This window comes from Cygnus olor, chromosome Z, assembly GCF_009769625.2.
Source record: "Cygnus olor isolate bCygOlo1 chromosome Z, bCygOlo1.pri.v2, whole genome shotgun sequence".
Lineage (NCBI taxonomy): Eukaryota > Metazoa > Chordata > Aves > Anseriformes > Anatidae > Cygnus > Cygnus olor.
The window spans coordinates 70,416,000-70,437,694 of record NC_049198.1 but is presented as its reverse complement, the minus strand read 5'-3'; the positions used below and the strand labels follow the sequence as shown (position 1 = coordinate 70,437,694).

General features: G+C 42.6%; 1 protein-coding gene across 5 annotated transcripts in view; it reads right to left on the bottom strand.

The window, feature by feature from the left end:
- SVEP1 (sushi, von Willebrand factor type A, EGF and pentraxin domain containing 1) overlaps positions 1 to 21,695 on the bottom strand; it is a 127,438-nt gene that overhangs the window by 16,163 nt on the left and 89,580 nt on the right. For 2 of the 5 annotated variants that reach the window (XM_040540192.1, XM_040540195.1), the window contains 14 exons: positions 21,420 to 21,539; positions 20,545 to 20,721; positions 19,680 to 19,764; positions 19,176 to 19,367; positions 18,036 to 18,203; positions 15,440 to 16,112; positions 11,252 to 14,031; positions 9,801 to 10,026; positions 8,838 to 8,993; positions 6,867 to 6,930; positions 5,627 to 5,800; positions 4,466 to 4,639; positions 2,303 to 2,476; positions 622 to 798 (listed from right to left, as the gene is read on the bottom strand). In XM_040540192.1, coding sequence (XP_040396126.1) covers positions 622 to 798; positions 2,303 to 2,476; positions 4,466 to 4,639; positions 5,627 to 5,800; positions 6,867 to 6,930; positions 8,838 to 8,993; positions 9,801 to 10,026; positions 11,252 to 14,031; positions 15,440 to 16,112; positions 18,036 to 18,203; positions 19,176 to 19,367; positions 19,680 to 19,764; positions 20,545 to 20,721; positions 21,420 to 21,539 — 5,340 coding nt within the window. The remainder of the gene's footprint in view (positions 1 to 621; positions 799 to 2,302; positions 2,477 to 4,465; positions 4,640 to 5,626; positions 5,801 to 6,866; positions 6,931 to 8,837; positions 8,994 to 9,800; positions 10,027 to 11,251; positions 14,032 to 15,439; positions 16,113 to 18,035; positions 18,204 to 19,175; positions 19,368 to 19,679; positions 19,765 to 20,544; positions 20,722 to 21,419; positions 21,540 to 21,695) is intronic. The other 3 variants (XM_040540193.1, XM_040540194.1, XM_040540196.1) reach the window with 3 other exon arrangements.

Here is a 21,695-nt window from a genome sequence, read left to right as displayed (position 1 = left end):
CAGACACTGCAGAAACTTTCAGATGGTCCTAGGAAATACATGAGACTGGGTTTGCAGAGTGAGGCGATGTCATTGTCTGCACTAACCAATACTGCTTGTAAGAAGCCAAAAAGCCTGAAAAAGGACTTCATGCCTTGTATCAGTGTCAATGAATACAATGAAAGAACACCTCTCCCTACAGCCCTTGTCTCAACATGATCTCACTGGAATCATTCACAAGACATTCAGGGTATGCAACAATCAAACCCAGCTGCATTGCTTGCAAAAGGTAAATTGAAAAGAAAATTACAGCAGAGCCTAAAGGCCAGTAGCATGAGTGCACCTGGGGCATCAATTCATAGACCTATTCTGGATCTTTTTCCTGAAATAACTCCCTTAGAAAGAAGATATAGCTCTTTTATAGAGCTTCTTTGGTTGCTTTTATGAGCCAGGGTCTCTAGAAGCAACCCAGCTCTCCATAAGACAATTGTAGATAAAAACGCTGTTCTTTACGGATAACTGCATCTAGACAGAGAGCTCTGCTAACATGTCTGTGCTGTTATGCTCCTGTGTGATACAGATGTGTCACCAGCCCTACAAAAACGGACCGTGTCCTTGCAGAACTGCAACACCTGTACTTACTTTCACACTTAGCCGTTGTCGGAGTCCAAGTCTCATCGGCATTACAGGTGATCACAGCCTGCCCTTTCAGCTGGTAGCCTTCCCTGCACCTGATGGAGACATTCTGCCCAACATAAAAATCCACCTCGGAGAGAAGGGCATTCTCTGGGATTATGAAAGGCACGGGGCAAGGGTTTGCTGTTCAAAGAAAAGGTGTGAGGGAAGAGGAAAAGGAAGAAAGAAAGAGAGAACTTTATTTCTGCAAATTTCAAAATCAGATCATATGAAGAACAATAGAAATGGATGCTACTCACAAGTCCCATGTGTAATTTGATGTAAAGTCATGAGATTTGGATTTTAAAATAAAGTTAAAAGGTTTGATTCTCTGCTGTCACATGACTTGCTACATACTCTGTTGAAGTCGGTGGAAGATATACTAAGGATGTAAGTGGAGAGTATCATGTATGTTACAATCATGCCATTCTCTCCTGTCCTTCCTGGTTACCATAACTTTGGTATAAGAAAGTAAGACCTACTCCACTTTTAAAAAAGTCAAACTTATTCCACTCGTTGTTCTGAGGGCCTGGATCAATAGAAAACAGCATAAAATCCAGGTGTTTGCATAGAGACATTAGAGCTTTGAATTTCTCTGATAACCTTATTTATTACTGCCTGTAAGCTTGCTGAGGTATTTTTGCATGGTTTATTGCTCTCACGAGGAATCTGGAGAAGGCTGGACCTTATTTACAGCACAGATTAATGCCAGATTCCTCAAACTAAAATCCTCTGAGTCAGTCCTCTGTTGTACAAAAACTAAAATGTCTCAATTACTACCCTGAGACAACAGTAGATCTTAGAAGTAGTTGCAAACAGATACAGCAACAATGATGGCTATTGTGGCTGTGCATGCACAGTATACATGTGTATAAGGTGCTATTTCATAGAATCACAGGATAATTTATATAGGCGTTTAGTTCAACCTTCTTTACAAAGCAGGGCCGACTAAGTCAGGTTGCTCTAGGCCTTGTACAGCTGACATCCGAGTATGTCTGAGGATGGACATTTCTCATCCTCTGCAGGACCCTGTTCCAGAATTCAACTGCTATCATAGTGAAAAGTTTCTGCATACACTCAACTGAATCTTCCTTTGTTGCAGCTTTTGGTCCACTCCCTCACATCCTACCACTGTGCACCTCTGAAAGGAGTCTGGCTCTTTTTCATTTACACCCTGCCAGTAGTCATTTGCAGACAACAATAAGATCTCTCCTTGCCTTCTCTTCCAAAGGCTGAACAAACACCTTTCTCTCACCTGCTCCTCATATATCAAGTCGCTGAATCCAATTGACTCCATTTAATGTCAGCTTTCCAACTAAAGGGCGTTATGCAGAACACAGCTTGTTATTTTACTATCAGAAAAATACACTCAGACAAGGTAATGCTTTAACATCTCTCAGCAACTGCTTCCTTTGTTCCTTTGTAAAAACAGGATGCACACCAACATATCTCCTAATGTGGGTCAAACCAATTTTTTAAACTCTGAGTGACAAATTCTGCTCATGGCCACTCCAGAAGAAAATTACAGTGCATCTCCACAAATATCTGCAGAAGTTGCTCTCAGTTACTGTCAGTTTAAATGAAGAGCAACCTAGACTTTAATGCTTAAAAGTTGAGACCTCTTTTTCATTACAAAGCAAACACACACGTTTACAGAGAGGCAAGGGATTGCTCCATCTTCCATCCCTTGTGCACTCTGCTGCAGGTTCTCCTTCCAAGCTGTATCCTCTCTCGCAGAAATATGCTATAGTACTGCCAACTGTATTGTTTTCATAAATCGCCTTCCCATTCAGCAAGGAAAGTGGAACTTTGCATCTGGTCTCTGCAAAGGAAGAGCTCTCATTAACTCAGCTTGATATCAGACCTGGACTTCCAACAGTTCCTGAGTTACTCACACAGTATGTTTAAAGTAGCAGCCACACACTAATAAATCATGAAGAGCATTGAGGGACAGTTCAGTAGCCCCAGTAAGGCAGTGCAGTCAAGTTAGGGAAGGAGCTCCTCCCAGTGATAAAGAAAAGCCACAGCCACACGTTTATCAGGTCAGCAAAATTTGGCAGAGATAGGGAAGGACACATTTATGGCCTTGTACTGGGGTAAGTGGGGCAGAACATGAAAATGGTTCCTTCTCACTGCTAAGAGATACCTCAGAAACTTGCAGCCCTTTGCAACTTCCTTTTTGACAGACAAGAAATACCAGATTAGATGCAGGATGGGTTTGATGTAAGGTGCTGAACACTTAAATTACTATTTGGTCCCCTCAAGATTCTCCGCTGTGTTTCTGAAGCCAGCAAGCAGACAGCCCAAGTCAGGTTACCACTGCTACACAAGACACTCTGTTCTACATCCTGTTTTCCATTCGATTTTCCTGGGTGGTCTGCATAATAGGATGAGTTAAGATTAAACTAGCAAAGATGGACATAAGGGCATCAGGCAACAGGAAGAGAGAAGTTGGGAGAAGTGGCCATGCTCAACCTTGTTCAAGCAGTCTTTTCTGATATCTTGTTTATTTCAGCACTGCTCACGTGTGACTTCTCTTAGGTGCCTGTCTAGGTATTTGAAACCTCCTCTTCAATGTGGACAACCCCTACCAACTTTGCAGATTGCTACAAGACGGTCTGCAAAGCATTAAGAGTACTGTAGTGCACAGCGAGCTGTACACTGTGTGATTGCTGAACACAGCATCTGATGATCCCTAGGCCTCGTGCAGTTTTCATGGCTCTGGTGACAGGCACCTAACACCTGCCTTGAGTAGAAGATCCTTATCTGTCTTACTTTGGTGAAGCTGTCACAGCATGTCGGTCCCTTTTGAATCTGTGTGAGCAGCTGGCTGTGGAGACATCTGCAAGCCAGCTCCATGTGAGAATGCAAGGGGCAACTAAGGCAAGCAAGCAGAGTGCTGGATCTGGAGTCTAGCTTAGGAGGCCAGAGTATGTGCGGCAGGACAAAAACAGCCGCAAAAACAACAGAAAGGAAGTGAGATGAGCAAAAAATGGACTAATGTGTTTCTGAACGGAAAGGAATAGTGTGAAGCCCAGACTTTGTCCTTTCATGGCTAAAAGGCCAGGAAAGGAGAATACTCATACTTAATGATATTGCAATTTACTATGCTTCTATACACTTTATATGTTGAACAGAGTCATCCAACAATGGTGGCTATCTGTTCATGTTTGGGATCTTAAGTTTTTGTTCCATTTTTATGTTGACAGCCTTGTTTCCACCAACTACTGCCCACTCTGTATGATACAGACAATTCCTGCTCGACACTTATTCTGCTTGGCACAAGCAACAGGACCTACCAAGGGAGCATCTGAAAGCAGTTAAGTGCAAAACAGTATGTCATGCACTCACAGTATTTATTCAAGTGAGGAGTGGAGATAAAGGCTGAGCTGCTGATATTGTCCTTGAGACAATCCTGTTGCTGGGTTTGGGGCCCGAAATTCAGAGAAAGAATATCAACGTAACAACTGACTTCAGAAGGCTGCTGGGAGAAGTTCCATGTCCTCACAGTCCATCACCTTTAGTTAATGGTTCAATTTTCTCAGATGATAAGCAATGTCATCTCTCACTAAGACTGTAAAATTGCAGATTAAGACCTAAGGAAAAATGATGTCTAAGCCTCCTTATGGTTTGGTAATAGGCACTGTTCCTTTTGAGACATTTCATTTTTCAGGCACAATTTTTAACAGACATTACAGAATTGTCTCCAGAAAGCAGCTTACTCCCTAGATTATGTGATACACATGCACATGGGGGGAGGTAGTGCTTATCCCAGATCAGAATGTGCCAGGCAATGACACCAAATGTTTACCTTCACACGATGGTAATGGTTTACTCCAGCTCCCATTGGTAAGACATGTGATGTTCTGGGGTCCAACAAGATGATACCCAGCGCTGCACACAAAGGTTACATTACTTCTGTATGTGCTTCCCGTAGAAATGGCCTCTGCTTTTTCTACTGAGGGATGCAGCCCACAAGTAATTCCTGTAAGAGAAGAAAAAATTTTGGTTTTATACAAACAACAAAGCCCATTCTGTCTGGCTGGTATACACTGTCTGCAGTTCTATTCACAGACTGAATTAAAGGAAAGATGGGAAGAAAGAAAGAATCTGTGAAGTACTGTATGAGAAAGGTTATATAATGCCTTGCTTGCCCTCTCTCCTGAGGTTCAGGCTGCAGACACCTGAGAGAGACCCTGCCTGAGTGTATCTGACAGTGTAGTAAGCAATCAGTGATCCAGAATGTTTCTTCTGATTGAAGATGCAGAGGATGCATCTTCAGACTTCTCTGCTCCCTGTACAGTGAAAGACAGCCTCAGGATGTCCCCAGGAAAAATGACAGTAGTTAAAGAAGATCTTGTCCCCTGTCCCGTCCCTATTGCACAGACCATGCAAATTGGTCAAAGCTAAGAGAAAGGAATACAAGCAGTAGGACTATGACATCACCATGAAAAGATGGAAAATGATTTATTGGTAGAGATTATAAAATTTGGGCATTTTATTTATAACCTGTATGAAATAAATCATAAATCCTTCTTTCCATGCTCGCACAATTAATCACCTTCTGCTTCACAGGACCAAGATTTGATCCTAAGGAGCAGAGTCTTGATCTCCAGACATACCAGGGACCAAGATATATTAGCCTTGACATTGCAGAGACAAATCACCTCAGCACATGATGTTCAAGGCCCTGCAACCCACAGTGCAAAGCAAATCAAATAGAGCAGGCCACACTTCTCCTCTAGTAACCTGAGCACAGCTCTATGGTTGTTCCATTTTCTTATGTCAAAAGGAGCTCCCTTCAGATCAGAGAGGAACTGCCAGTGAGAACTTCTCAGCTGTCTTTTCTGCTGGCTCCTCCTGTTACATCCCCAAATGGAGTAGGAGATCAGGTGGAAGCCAGCAAAAGTACCATGACAGTTTCCTGGCCCTCCTGGAAAACTGCCACCATGTTGCTGTGCTGGCTACTTACTCCTGCATGAAGGAACAGAGGGGCTCCACTTTTTGTCAACGTGGCAAATCCTTCGGCTTGGTCCCTGTAGTTCAAAACCAGGGTCGCAGCTGTAAAAAGCCTCACTGCCAAACAAGAACTCCTCTCCCTGAACAGATCCGTTTTCTATCGCCTCTGGCGGCCCACATGATACTCCTGTAACATAAGAAATATACTCCAGACACAGTGCATATAGCCTGTCCTGCTCCCAGCTCCTCCACATTTTTACCCTGTGAAACAGGGAAAGAACCCGGTGTTTATATGGGCATTCCCAGATATTTGCTCCTGAGTAGCAGAACAGCAGCAGAACAATATTCAGTGCTCTCAGATACTGCTGAAAGACAAAATCCATTGTGGCTTTATGGGCAGGAAGCCTTGAAGCCAACAGCTGAACTGCACGTAAGTATTTATGTAGACAGCTTCTGTTTTGGCACTGCAGGCAGAGGGAATCAGACAGAACTAAGTACCTTTGAAAAAGAGTATCCATAGAGCTACAGTTCAGGATGCTTAGTACCCACAGCTCTGGGTGACTGTGGTGGTCAAACGATCTTAGCAACCCGAGAAACCATGACCTCAAGTGGCAAAGCTGTTTAAATTTCAGATATTACTCTTCTGAGATGGACAATAATCTGTTAAAGTAATATGACAGTAATCTCTTGTATCAGGAACTTGATACAAGAAAACAGCTCTTCAAGTTGTCATTGCTACTCCTTATTTGTGTAGAGTTTCAGAGAAACTCTGATGTTTCTCTGAACTCTCTGTATCTCATCTTATTTAAACATGCAGTTAATAAAAAATGTTTTAACTTCTTCACATCATTAACAATTTCCACTAAACTAAAGTTTGCATCTAAAGATGCAAAAAGCTAAAACAGCAGAAGGAATGTGTCAAAGGCTCCTTTGTGCATGCAGCCCTATGTCTGAAGTAAAGAGTATGTAAATGGAAGGATCCAACAACAACCCCTTTGCTACCTGTTTGCCCAGCTTTCTTAGAGGTACAGGGGCACAGCAGTGGAAAGCTGTATTGATTTCCTTAACACTGTTACCTGCACAAAACGGCAATTCTGCATGTCTCCCGTTGTGTTATCAGTGGTACTCACTGACGATTTTTAGACATATGAAGACAGTATGAATTATAAATCAAGCAACACAACCACAAGTGTCTTCTGGTTAAAAACACCCTTGACCAAATTCATCAAGTGACAAACTCAGATGGAACATACTTCTGCATGCTGGCACTGTGCCACTCCAAAGCTTGTCTTCTTGGCAAGTCCGTTCTGTATCACCCTACGAAACAAGAGACAGTGCTCAAAGAACAGCTTCACTTAGCAATCCTTTTTTCTCCCAACAGCTCTGGAATCCAGCGATGCCAGTGTGTCTTCCCTCCATGTACAACCCATATGAAGACAGAGTTAAATGCTCACAGCTCAAGTTGACGAGGAGAGTTTAGGCTAGAACTCCTTCCTGCAAACTGCAGGGTACTGTTTATAAACCAAATGCTTGTGGGTCAGTTAGTCAGTTTCCTTGTCCTTATCCCTGGAGTATCATTGTTTTTGTCAGTTTTGCCATTCTTGTTCCCAGAAATGTGTTATGATGGCACATTTTCTCCTTCTAGTACTCACTTAATGAAAATCTAACTTGCATTCTTTCCACCAATAGTATAAGCCTATGGTTTGTAAACATACTGTACTGACTGTGATCATGTCCCAAGCACTCATGCTTCAAATTCACTTATAAATGACGTTATTTATAGCTTACATGCACATTTTATGGTTAGTTAAAGATATACTTAATTTATACCTAAAGATTTATCTTGTATTTTATTCCAAGACATGAAGAACAACATTTAAATTTGTCCCTTGAAGTAATGTACTTTCATTACAATGCAAACCCACTGACAAGGGCAGCTGTTTGAAATGAGTGTTGTAAGGCATTACAGCCAATGTATTTTGCTTTCTGGAGAGAAAAACACAGGACCTCTAACAAGAGGGAAACACACCGACACTAGGTGGCGAAGCTGGCGTACAAAGGACGGATCGATCTTTTACTATAAAAAAGCACTGGTTTATCACCGCCAAAAATACATTTAACAGCAATTCTACCTATCTGTCTTCTCTGTCTCTGTCTGGAAATTAGACTTGTTGTTACCTGTGAATTCTCTAAACTCTCCTTTTTAAATATACTGAAATACCAAGTGAATGCAATCCCATCTGGGTGTATGAAGTTTGTAGTTATTATCAGAGTTACCACCGTAACAAGGAAGCAATGCATTTTGTTTGGTACTCATGAAGTGCAGTGTTAAGAGACAGCACCTCTCATTGCTATCTCATGCCTCTGGACAGGATAGTCCCATATTTTGCCATCAGCTGGGGATGGTGAAGACCATGCTGGACCTCAGCAATGAATTTTCATTTCTGAACTCACTGCAATTTTGAAAACACATGAAGCTGCTATGAATTGGCTAGCATGAATCCAGATAACTGGACATCAGTGGTGCTCCAGAGCTCAGAAAGGAACAATAGCCCAATGCTCATTAATAAAAACAGTAGACAGGAAGGGACTTTGTTCACATCTCCACCAGGGAATAAAGCTGCCATTAAACAAACTGCAATCTCTCTGTCTTATCAAAAAAGACAAATCACTTCCACATCATCCAGCAGTATCACAGAACTGAGGGCAGTGCCATTTATCAGGAGCTTTGAGTTTCGAAGGCAGAATGCAGAAGACATAGAGCTTGGAATGTTATGGGATTGGAAAAGGGAAGAAGATGATCTAACTGAGAACAGAGAGATAGTTCAAGAGAGCACATGCGAGAAATTAACAATTCCATGATTTATGGTCACAAGTATGTATCATTTTGCACAGAAGTAACATAAAAGCTGTACTTTGAGGATTGAAATAATCTTCAGCTATAAAAAAAAAAAAAAACAACACTGAAAGGTTTTTGCTGAATACATGCCTTTGAACAGGATGCTTATATTTGCTTCAGTTACACAGTTAACTAATTCATGTAATACCCCAGACATACCAGGAGCATTCTACAGACAACAACAAAAGCAGATATTGAACTTCTGTAGCAGCTAAGGAAATATATCTATATGGAGCAGGCATAATACTTTCTCACAGTCATTACATAAGGACAGTGAAGAAAGGACAACTAAAGCTCTAGAATGCTAGAGATTGAGCTTGCTTACTTGTAATTCATAGCCAGGATCACATTTATAAAGAACCAAGTCTTTATAACTGAATTTGGTGCCAACCACAAATCCGTGCTCTGGAGATTCTGGGGTCCCACACGACACAGGAATGCAGATGTCATCAGAAAACATTGGCACCCAAACACCACTCTCCTGAAAAATAAGTGTGATAAAAAGCGTGAATGCATCATTCCATATGCTAAATTCATATCCAAATGAAAAAGTTAGGAAAATAGTAGCAGAAACATCCAATAGCTGTGGGCACACTGATGTAGTTAATGTAATCTGTGAAATCTTTAAAGAAAGTCAGTAATATAAGTAGCACTTCTAAGACGTCAACAAAGACTGGAGCTCAGCTATGAAAGGAGTGCCCTGCCATGAAAGACAGAGAGAACAAAATATAAAAGGGGAAATAGAAACCTGAAAAGCAAGTTCACCTATACAAAGTCATCTAATAGCTCAGGGAACCCATCAAGAGAGGAATGAAACTACAGGTGTTCAGTTCCATGTTCTATACTTTTCTCTTAGCTGAAAGTCTCCTACTATGGCTGAGTGCTTCAGCTGCCTGCCCAGGTCCTAAAGGAGGTCTAATACCTGAACAGACAATCATCAAACACAATTACTCTTACTTCAACAGATCTTTTTAGGAGCAAACAGATCGTTTGCTTAGAAAAAGTACTAATCCTGCAAAAAGTACATGATTTACTCTCCTAAATGTGACAAAAGGAATGCTTTTCTAAAGGACAGCATTAGTTTTAACAGAAGAGAGCATTAATTTCCAGTTCTGAAAGTCTATTACGTGTTTACTGGCGAACAAGAAGGCATATATATTATATTTTACAGGACATGCTTTACATTTTTTGTTGTGTGCAATTAAGAGCCAAAAGCTAGTGAGGGCAAGAGGAAGACTCTTGAATTCAACAGAGCCTGCAAAATAAAACAGTGCAGATAATACTTTACCTTGCATGTAGATGTGCTTGCTCCCACCAGAGTATAGCCTTCCATACATGACAAAGTGATGTCTGCATTCACAGTGAAGTTGTCCCCAAGTACTATTGCACGGGTGATATTTCCTGGGAGTGGACACTTTCTGGGACAACAGGAAATACTTTGAGGAGACCACTGTCCATCTTCCTGGCAAGTGCATGCATCCTCCTCTGTCACCATTGTGTAGCCTTCCAGGCATCTGCAACAGAGCATTAACACCTGACCACATGGACATAGCTAGGGACAAACTGATCCGCAAGTTTCAAAGACATTTTTCAACGTTACTTGTTCATAAGCACACCTGGTGACTTCTCTATTATTTCAAGGGAACCTTGCAAGAAGCATGCCTAGACTGAGTTTATCCTGTTGCAAGAGTTGGAAGTTTCAGACTTCATCTCCAGCTGCTTCACGTTGCTGAAGCACCACCAGGGAGAGTGAGTTGGTAGCTTTAGTGCTTAGAGAATAGTGAATACCTTGGTGCAGTCCCTGCCCTTTCCTTTGTGAGGAGGGCTTTTGGTTAAGTAAACTGTGAGAGTGCCAAATGCTACTGCAGGTTCTCGATTCCCAATTGCTGAATATCCCATATGCAACCACCAATTCTAAAGATGATCTCACTTTCTTCCAAGAGTAAACCGAGCCTTATGCTGATCACAGATTGCTTGTTTAGAAGTTTCAGGCTGATTTGCTCTGTGCCATGCAGTGCTTGACCAAGATCAACTCAACTGGCTTGCAGGATCTGGCCAGCAGTGGGTTTAGTTGTAGGTTGGCAGACCCCCTTCATTTTGTTAAAGATGCACAGGAATGTCTGATTCTGTTAAACTCATCCACATGCAATCTCACAGTTCTGCCCCTTACTGTTTATTGCTTTTACTGCTAAAATCTCCCCTTCTGCCAAGGAATTCCCCACCTTGGAGAAAGAGATCTGCAGTGTGCACTTTCCAAGAAACCAACAGAAACACATTTTTCTCGTCTATGACAAAGGAATAACTGTGCATCAACAACACTTGTTGACAGTGCAATGCTGCAGTACAGAAAATGGGACCAGGAGATCAGCCCTTCTGTGCTACATTAGGTAGCTGAAACAGGAAGAGGAGGTAAAAGGCATGCCAAAAGAGGAAAAAAAATCCATGCCCTACAGACCAGAGTGTCAGAGGAGGAGAGGAGGAAAGCAAAGAGGAACAGGAAACCAAAGTGGTGGAGGAGTGCAGCCCAACATGCTGAAATACCTTGCTGAAGTTTTATCAGTGGTCCAAACAATATTTTTTATGGGCATAGGAACGTGGGTTTTGTCTATCTACTTGTACGATAAGGCATAACTTTTCTTCCAGGTCTTCTAAAAACGTGCACTAATTGAGGGTGCATAAATTTCCCATCTTCATTCCTTCAGAGACTCTATGGAAACAGAATGGCAGCAGTGTTCTTACCTGTACTGGACCTTGCTCCCATAGGTATGAGTGTTCCCAAGAACCTCTGCATTGGGGACAGAAGGTGGTGGGCCACAGCTTAGCAGCTCGCAGCTTGGGTATGGCTTCTTCCAGACACCCGTCTCCACACAAGTCAGTTCTGGACTCCCCCGCATGACAAAACCTGTCAAGCAGGTATATATGATGGTGTTCTCATCTGCAGAGCTGCTCCCATTGATAAACGTGTTGGGGATGATGGGTGGGGAGCCGCAGGAAATCTGCCCACACCGAGGAAACCCAGAACTCCACCTGCCAGCTGCCTCACAGGTGATTTCGGAAGGCCCTAGCAGTTTAAAGCCCTCCAGGCATTGAAACTGGGTGCTCTTCCCACAGCTGAAATCTTCACCAAGGACAACCCCGTTCTGGATCTGTGGTTCAGGACACTCACAGGGGAGGCAGGATGGAAGGCTTCCACTCCAGGAGCCATTGGACAAACACTGCCGTGAAGGATTACCATGCAGCTCATAGCCAGGGAAGCACACATACTGGGCAAATTCCCCATAGGTGAAGTCTGAGCCGTTCAGAAAGCCATGGGAGATGTCTTCAGGAGGTCCACAAATGACTGGCTCACAGTGTGGAGCTTCTGAATCCCAGGTACCATCACTCTGACAGGTGAGTGTGGACGCTCCTTGCAGATTGTATCCTTCGTTGCAGTGATACTGCACTTCTTTCCTAAAGCCAAAATCTGAGCCAATAATTCTCCCACTGGCAAGAGGCAGAGGCATGGGGCAGGTCACAGCTTTGCAAACTGGAGCAATTCCACTCCAGCTTCCATTTGCAAGGCAGACTCTACTCCTGTCCCCATCTAACAGGAAACCTTCGTTGCAGCTATACTCTGTATGCCTCTGGAATGTGTACTCCTCTCCAGACACTTGACCATTCTCCAGAACTGGTGGTGGGCTGCAGGAAACAGGGATGCAAATCGGTTCACTGCCATCCCATTTCTGGTTCTCTTGGCACTTCCTCTCTGCGGGGCCATTTAACTGGTAGCCAGGATCACACTCATAGTAGACAACACTCCCATACGTGTAGTTTTCCCCTCTTATGCTCCCATTCATCAGCTGGGTAGGTGAGCTGCATGTTACCGCTTTGCAGTACGGAGCAGTGTTGCTCCACTGCCGATTTGGCAAACACAGCCGTGTGTCCGAGCCAACAAGTGTAAACCCTGGCTTACAGGTGTACTGCACCACGCTACCGAGCGTGTTCTCAGTGAAATATAAAATTCCATTCTCTGGAGGAGACAGCAATGTGCATTCTATTGAAACACAGGAGGGGGCAGTGCCATTCCAGACCCCATCTTCTTGGCAAGCTAGAACAGGGTTTCCCAAGAGCTCATAGCCAGAGTAACATGTGTATAAAATGATAGTTCCGAATAAGAAAGTGGTCAGCTGCATTGCACTGTTCTCTTTCAAAGAACTTTTGAAGCCCTTCAAATTGCCAGCCAGCAGCATGTGTGAAAGGGAGGGACTCTCTGTAACGCTCTCCTGGTCTGAGCGTCTTTCCCCGTGTCTCACCTGCACATACTCTCCAAAGTCAATGTGAGGAGGTAGGCCACAGTCTGTGGGGAGGCAAGATGGAGTGGAGCTAGACCAGCCTGATTCTTCACAGGTCTGCATGGCAAGGCCAGAGAGCTGGAAGCCAGGCACACAGCTGTAAATGACCATGGCCCCATAGCTGTAATCTGCACCCTCCACAAAGCCATTTTCGATAGGCTGAGGGGGCTGGCAACTTATGGCTTTGCAGGAGGGAACATTTGTACTCCACTCGCCTGTCTCCAGGCAGCTCAGCGTTTCCTCCCCTTGGAGCTGGAAACCTCTGTCACAGGAATATCTAACAGTCTGCCCATAATGGAAGTTTGTGAATGAGTATTTGCCATTGAGGATCTTCTTAGGCCTTGGGCATTCAATGGGTTTGCAAGCTGGCCTTCCTCCAAGCCACTGTCCATCTTCTCCACAGAGGATAGTTGTGTTCCCCATCAGTTCAAAGCCTGGTTTACATGTATAGAGAGCTGTGCTGAGGAAGGTGAGGCCCTGCACATCAACAATGCCATTTTGAATTTCTTCTGGCTGGGGGCACTCCACAGGAATACATTCTGGCAAAGGCAAGCTCCATGAGCCATCAGCCTGGCATCTGATAGTAGATTCACCCTTCAGTAAGAACCCATCCACACAGATGTACTTCACAGTGCTACCAAAAAGAAGGGATGAAGTCAAGGGGTCGCTGAAGGGGATGTATGGAGGTGCAGGACACTGTACAACCTTGCAGAAGGGAAAGGAATCATTCCACTGTTGAGAGGGCAAGCATTTCAGTACAGAGGAGCCATGCAAAACATAACCCTCTTTGCAGGAGAACTGTACAACACCAACTTGATTAGTCACTTCCCTCAAGACTAGCTGGTTTTCTGCCAAGGGTGGTTCTGGACATTTTGTTGGCACACACTTTGGGCTTTGCTTTTTGTTCCATTTCCCAGACTTCTGGCACGTCCAAGACACATCTCCAATCAGCTCGTAGCCTTCATCACAGAAAAACTCAACTTTGGAGCCCAAATCAAAGGTTTCTCCTTTGGAGTAGCCATGTTGGATGGGTGGTGGCTTTCCACAGCTGAGGGGAATGCAGCGAGGAGGTGATTCACTGTACCACTGCCGATTGGCTTGGCAGATAAACAGCGAGCTCCCAACCAGGTGGTAGCCAGACTTGCACTGATAATTGGCCTGATTCTCAAAGAAGCGTCCAGTTGTTTCCTGTAAAACAGATGAGACACGGACATATCTGAAATGAAGGTGCACGACAGGCACACAGGGAGAGTGATAGTGTTACTTCTGTTTTCTCAGTCTAGATTCTAGCTGAATCCCAGGCAGCGGTCAAGGCTGTCTGCAAAGAAACGAATGTAAGTAACAGACACAGCATGTCTTGCCTCAAATACTACACTCTGCTGTCAGGAAATCTGAACACAACATCAGAGGAAAAGAGAAAACCCAAAGCCTAAAAGGCAAATCTAGAAAGTATTTCCTCCTGCTTTCTCCCTTCCTGACCTTTAAGGTCAAAAGTTATGTAGACAGGAAGACAGAAAAGAAACATATTGGGAGAAGCTGCTAGGAAACTATTAGCCTATTGCTGTTCTGGTTCTTTAGCTTACAGGTGTATTCAAGGCTGGAGCCTTCAGGTGTACTACCAGGAGACTTTTATAAGTGCCACATGTGCTGTTGGAGGGTCCTGAGCAGGCAGCTGAGAAGCTCCTCAAAGTTGCAGGCTGAGCTCTGACTGCAATATTAAAAAATATCTCTAACAGAAGGAGTATCTGGAGGAGTAACCCTGCTTAGGCGAGACAACACAGAGTGATATACATTATTTAGAAGACATATCTGTGTGGGAGTCTGAACAGAAATTGTCGCTATAGCTGATGAAAGCTTATGTAGGAATTGGGATGCCCAAAAAAAACACAGTTTTTAAAAAATGTAGATTACCTGGTGGCTAGATTTAAGGAAGGAGGGAAAAAGTTCAGAAGGAAAATGCTTAAGAAATTCTAAACTGAATCTTTACAATAATGTTTTGATCTTCCTTGCCACAGTATTACCCTCATGCACCAAAGCACAACACAGATTGAGTAGTTTTTACAGCTTTGGGCTGCCACAAGGAGATCTTTAATTTTAGGCATTGTTGCAATGTAATTTGACAGAAAAAGGACAAGTTCTGACCTCAGTAAAGAAATGTTCTTGCATCCAAAGCAGAGAAATTATCCCAAAGTGATGTATCTATTTCAAATTAGGATATTTTTCACAGCAGTAAAAAGAGCAAGGCTTGTGAACTGGCAATAGTACTTCATACATCTCCAGATGGCTCTTGGAAAGCCACACATGGACTGAAGAGTGAGGTATCAAGGAAATCAATTGATTGTAATACTATGCCCTGAGTTTCCTAACTGAAAACCCATTTTACGATAGGAAATACCATGGAAGTGTTTGTGTTTTTTAAACATGATTCTTCTACAAATCCCCCCATTTTTCCCTTTGCTTATTTGTTCCATCCAGTCACATCTTTCCACAATTTTAACAGCAAAGCAAAAAAGAAGAGAAAAAAAACCCACAGCATCAATTATGAAGACGTTCAGTTTGCTATGCTACCAGGCAGATGAGAAAACTCATTTTATACCTTAATAAAGCCATTCTCAAGCTGGGGTGGTTCTCCACAGGACACTGGGTGGCATGTGGGCAAATTGCCACTCCAGTTGCCGGTGGCCTCACAGGTCCGCTTCTTCTCCCCCTTGATGTAAAAGCCCTTGTTGCAGCTGTAAGCCACCACTGCTCCGAAGCTGTAGTTGGCCCCACTGGCATAGCCATTGGCAATGTGGGGAGGTTCTCCACAGCGAACCGGGATGCACTGGATGCTCAAAGGAGAAGGATTCCAGAGACCCCCTCGAAGGCACTCAATTTTGGCTGAAGTGTTCAGGACGAAGCCTTCCATGCACTTGAAACTCACGATGGAGCCAGCTGCGAACCTGGCTTTACTGACGGACTCCAGGATGCTGTATGAGACAGTGGACGGCTTTTCACAGAAATCAGCTATGCAGTGGGGCATCTTCTTGCCCTCTGGAGGCACCCACTTCCCTTCTGCATTGCAAAGCAGCTGAGAGTTATCGGCCAGGCTGTAGCCATCTGAGCAGAAGTAATAAGCTGTATCACCAAAGAGGCGGTGGGCTCTCTGCGGCGATGCATTTTCCACATGGGGTGGTTCATCACAGGATACTGCCAGGCACTGCTGGTGGTTCACGCTCCACTCACCACTGGCTAAGCACTCTATGGTTGCAGGGCCATCTAATGTGTAACTGTGGATAAGGAAACCACACAGGGAGTCAAAAAAGCAAGTATTGTCAAATGTACAGTATCCTGAAGTCCCCACAGAACAAGTTAGCTAGCACCCTAGAAGACAGACAAATAGGTTGCTTTACAACAGCTGTTTCAAACATAAAATCTCAAAGCAAACATGTCCACAGGTGAGGTATCACAATAAGGTAGAACCCAGAAGACCTTGAGCGTAATGTTCTTCTCTGGTCTGTCCATCTGATTACCATTCCTGAACTTCCATTTGGATTAAAACTTTGATATTACAGCAAACCTAGTATTGTGCTGTGATAGTCTGTCCACCCCTCAAAGAAACTATCCCGCTCAGAAATTATTCCCCTCTAGCAGGACTGAAGGGAGGAGGAAGAGATGAAAAGCCCATAAAAGTCTTTTGGATTCCTGTATCAGCTGTATCAATCAAATTTCACACTTGAAAACAATAAGAAGCTCCTCAGTGAGTTACCTAGAAATGCTGTTCCTAATAATGCACATAGTAATTTTGTAACAACTTCTTCCTAAAAAAACATCGTAGAAACTGATATAAAAGCAAATATTTTTAGTCCTGATTTAAAAAAAAATAAATAATATTTTATAATGAAGTTCTACTGTGTGATTACTCTAAATGCAGTTACGTTTCTTTACTCTGTCTCCGGGATGCAGTGATAGGCATTATTCCCTGCTGCTCATCAACTAATTTAAATTCCTGCTGCTTAAACATGCAATATGTTATCTTTGACCATCTTTTTGCTAAGTTTTAAGTTTTCTGCAGTGTCTCATGAAAAACGAAGAAACAATATCTATTCCAAATGTCCCAATAACTCCAGCTGCAGGCTGGGAACCGGTTGTTCAGATTTTGACGGCAACTTCTGTAAAAGTGTTTTGTCTTGCCTGCAGGGTATGTTTTCAGAGCCCTGTGACTGGATTCCAGAGAAATAGCCTATTACGTGCCAATGCTTAATATTATCTACTCTATCGATTGTCACACAGACAGCAGTGACCCTCTTTAAATGCTGATATCCTATCCTATTTAAAATACTTGCACAGGAAAAAGAAGCAGCTTTTTGAATCTTAATACGGCCAAGAAAAAAGAGTAAGGAGGATTTATTTCAATGATGTTTCAAATAATATTGTGAAACTAGTTTAAAAGAAAAAATGCTGTTGCACTAATCTACCTTTTTTTCATCAAGAAGCACAAAATCCTCCAGTCACTTAAGGCCTGACCTTGCAAAAGCTCTTCATATGTACTCTGCCTTTTGGACAGAAAAGTTTCAAGAAATTCAATGCGACTGCTCACAGGCTGTAAAGATACACATGTGCTAAGGTTTTTCCAGGATCAGAGGCCAGCATTACACTCATGCTAGACCACCGAAGTGGAGCCATGTTTTTGATAAAATTGCGTCTGAAAAGGTCACTACACTGCATAGATGGAAATCAAGAAAAATAATGCACCTCAATAAAGGAGCAGAATTTTAAGTAAGCAGAGTTTAGAACACCAGAACACTTGTGTTAGTTCTCAAAAGGAAACAAATAGAATTCTTACAGTGTGACGAGACATGGGGAATTCTTTGTGATCACAGCTTTGAGTTTACCAGAGAAGGACTAGTCCAAGAGACTGATCTATCATGCCCTCTGAATCCTCTCCATTCTTCTCTTCTGGGATGTATTCAGCTGATGTGGAGCTGACCACTTTAGGAAATGCCTTGGTGTCCCATGCTAACCTGCCAGCCCACAAAACGTCTCCTTCACATTTAATTTCCATAAAGTCAAGACAGGAGAAGTGAAAATGAATTCATGTGCAGTTACGAAGTCATGAAGCAACAGAGCACACAGCTTTGCCAGTAAGCGTGCGTGGCCTGCACCAGTTTTACTTGTCCTGTGTATTAGTCCAGTAGTAAGAATATACATACCCTTCCTTACATGTGTAAGAGACCGTGCTTCCAAACGTAAAGTTATTTCCATTTATGATCGCGTCTTTGATGGCAGGAGGGGATCCACAAGAGACAATCCTGCAAGCTGGCGGTGTGCTGTTCCAGTTCCCTGAAGATGCACAGACAAGTACAGAGGGTCCCTGAAGGCTGAGACACGAAGATCATTATTAAGACTGCTGTTTCAGGCTGTGTGAGAAACAGAGAGAGCAAGAGGTGCTTTGCTTCTCACTGATTTCCTGGCCTCAGTGAAGCCAAATGGAGTCTGACTTCAGCAGAGGCCAGAATCTCCAATTCATGAAAACACACTGCTGATGCTCTCAGAAAAGCTGATTTTCAGGTATTTTGAGGAGAAAGCTGGTGGAATTCACGTGGGGCCTCAATGCACTGTGCAGACACACATATTTACTTCTGCTGCAGCTTTGTCCATTCTTGAGCTACGAAAGGTCATGGGGTGCTTATATGTTTACTTAAGCTTAAAGATTCACTTGTATACCACCAACACCATGCCTATCTTGAGAGTTGCAACCAGGCTTAAGTCTGAGACCTGATTCACTCATGGACTTAAACACTTAATTGCAGCCTAATAAAAATGTGTTTTTGATATATTTGCTTACAAATGTAAAACAGAATAAAAGCCTAAAACAAGTAACTACTGCAGAGCTTTCAAGAAGTAAATGGGGAAATTCCAAAAGATTCTTTCACCAAAGGCATTGTAAAACAATACTAAACATAATACTGCATATGCTCCAAAGCTAATTAGGTGAATGATAATCTTTAAAGACAAAGGAGAGCTTCAAAAATAATGAGAACTGATTTCCAAATATTCAAAATATGTGTTATGAGTTTAATGGTAAAAATGAAAATGTTGTTTATATATACATATATATGTGTGCATGGAAGATACTGAATGGCCTTCTTGAATTGCTCCTATTGAGTATGAAAAACAGGAATTACTTCCAATATATAAATAAGTATTTTTATTTTTTCTTTTAGTTCTCTATCTTTCTGAGCAATCATCCCAGCCTTGTCTATTCCAGATGTAGGTTAGATCTTTCAGAAAGTTTTTTAAATGCAAAAGCATGCTTCCTGCATTTGATTCAGGAATGTTTCTGCATTTACCTGTATCCATTATCACAGGTGTATGACACAGAAGAAAGGTAGGTTGTGCCAGTAAGTGTGTATTTTCCATTGCTGATATTCTGTGGGCTAGGACACGTCACCATTTCACAGGAGGGGGGAGGAAGATTCCAAACACCACTAGCAAGGCACAGAATTTCCTTTTCACCCACTAAGCTGTACCCATCATTGCATCTGTGTGAGAAGAAAATAAGCGTTATCAAATGCAGAGCCTTTTATGTACAACTTCATGGGCCACCCTTTTCACACCCCTCCATCCACACCCTCACATGCTAGTTTTCTCTGTAGTGCAGAGAATTAGCACAGCAGTAAACATTCAGCTTTGCTAGTGAACAGCCACAGCTATAAACAAATGTCTTTCCATTACTTTAATATCATCTTCCTCCTCCCCATTTATTTCAACCACTCTCTGAATTTAGATAAACTCTCATTTGTTGCCAGATGCTCAGTCATTAATAAAGCACTTCAAATGTACTGACTTCGTACCTGTATATCACCTTACTGCGGTATGTAAAATTTGAGCCCAAAATGACACCGTTCTCTGGAATAACTGGACCTCCACAGGATATAGCTTTAAAAAGACAGGATCACAAGAGAGGTTGGTACAACACAAATCAAAAATAACGTCAGGATTTTCTTTGTTTTTACTAAATAGGCTTGAAGAGATCTAAAGCTCTTGAAAACAGTGTGTTCTTGGCTAAGCTATAACTGACATGTAGGGCTCTTTATTTGTCTTCATCTTGTGGAGAAATTTGACTAACTGGAAATTGGCAGTTGGAAATGTTCCAAAACCCACACGCTTTACCATCAAGAGGACTCCATCGCCATCTCTTCCTATGGAAAAAATCCTTTTGGTTTGTTCTTTGCCACCCCTTACTTTTACCCTGATGTTTCACCTCATTAGTTCTGTTTCTCTAAAACTATTTCCACAACTATGCCATGTATATGTACGTGCAGTAGCCTGTCCTCCCTGGATGCTTTTTATCCACTGAAATACTGTTAATGATCTTTAAGACATTAAGTTTCCACACGTTCCTTGAAAACAGGAGGCTGCTTGGAGTAGAAAGACAGTTTTAAAGCTTACATTAAGAGAAAGACATGAGTCTACACCTTTGTCACTTTGGAGAATCTGTGTAAGAGTGCTACTGTGAACATGACAACTGTCAGAAAAGCTTCAGCCAGTGCTTATATCTTTAAAGACAATAGAGACTTCAGCCTTGTGACCCAAGACTGTTGGGACAAGGTTGCATTAGCTGTCAAGGTCTCTGAAGTCTCTCAACTCTCTAGTCTCTTCCCCTTCCAACCCTACCACAATGCATGTTACAATCAGCATTCTCCCCAGTAACTACACCTTCACAATATGGTATTGGGTGGCTCCACTGTCCAGACTCCATGCATGTAAGTTTAGTCACTCCTGTCAGCTGAAACCCTTCTTCACAGGAAAACGTTACTTCACTGCCAACACTGTAAATGTCCCCGTACAAACGTCCATTCGCTGGATTTCCTGGATTACGGCACTTCACCGGTTCTGAGAAAGAAGAGAGAAAACTATTAATAACATCACTAAGTACCAGGTTTTATGAACAAGTTGCAGGAGATATCCTTGGGAATCTTCTGAAAGTAGGAAAGACAAACGTGTAACATACCCACAAGCAATTTACAGGCTTGCCAGCTTTTCCCTGTTCTGTATGTAAGTGACAGAAACTGAAGACTCATGCAAGTAAGCTGATCTTGATACAGCCCTCTGTAACTGAGTTTGCATTAACAGTATGAGCACTGTGGCTGCTTGCATTCATTGTCAGAAACAAATACATCTTACAGCCATTTTTCCCCCTCAAGAGAAAGCCCAGTCCAGCATGTCCAGCCCTCAACTTCAAATCAGCTCAGACACCTTTTATGCCAACTTATGCCAACGTCTTGCAGTCTTTACACAAAGCCACCTTGCTTAATGTTTCCAGAGGCAGCTCAAACCCGACTCAAATGCCTGCATTTAAATATTTCTTCATCACACTTTATTGCAGCCTGATTCAGGCCAAATTGATTTGGACATGAGAACATGCTTGCTCTTGTACCTCCCTCCTATCAATTACTGGCAACAGTAATTTGAATAATTATAAATTATTCAGTTATTGAAATAATTGAAGTCAGTCTTCTTCACAGCAGAAGACAGGATACTAGCCCATACAGACTCTTGGAAGGCTAGCCTGACGTTTTTCTTTCTCATACCTGCACATTTTTTACCATCTCCTTTGTAAGGAGGGATGCAAGTGCAAACATAGGATCCATTTGTGTTAAGACAAGATGCGTGCTCGTCACAGTCTGATCCAACAGCACATTCATCAACATCTACAAAAAAGAAACATAATGATGTCTCTAGGGTGGTAATTGTAATATGCATCTGCTTCAAACATGTCTCACTAATCTACAAGAGGAATCAGTTTAATTAGTATAATGGAAAATCACTCAACTCAATCACAGTTTTGATGTACTAGTAATAAGATT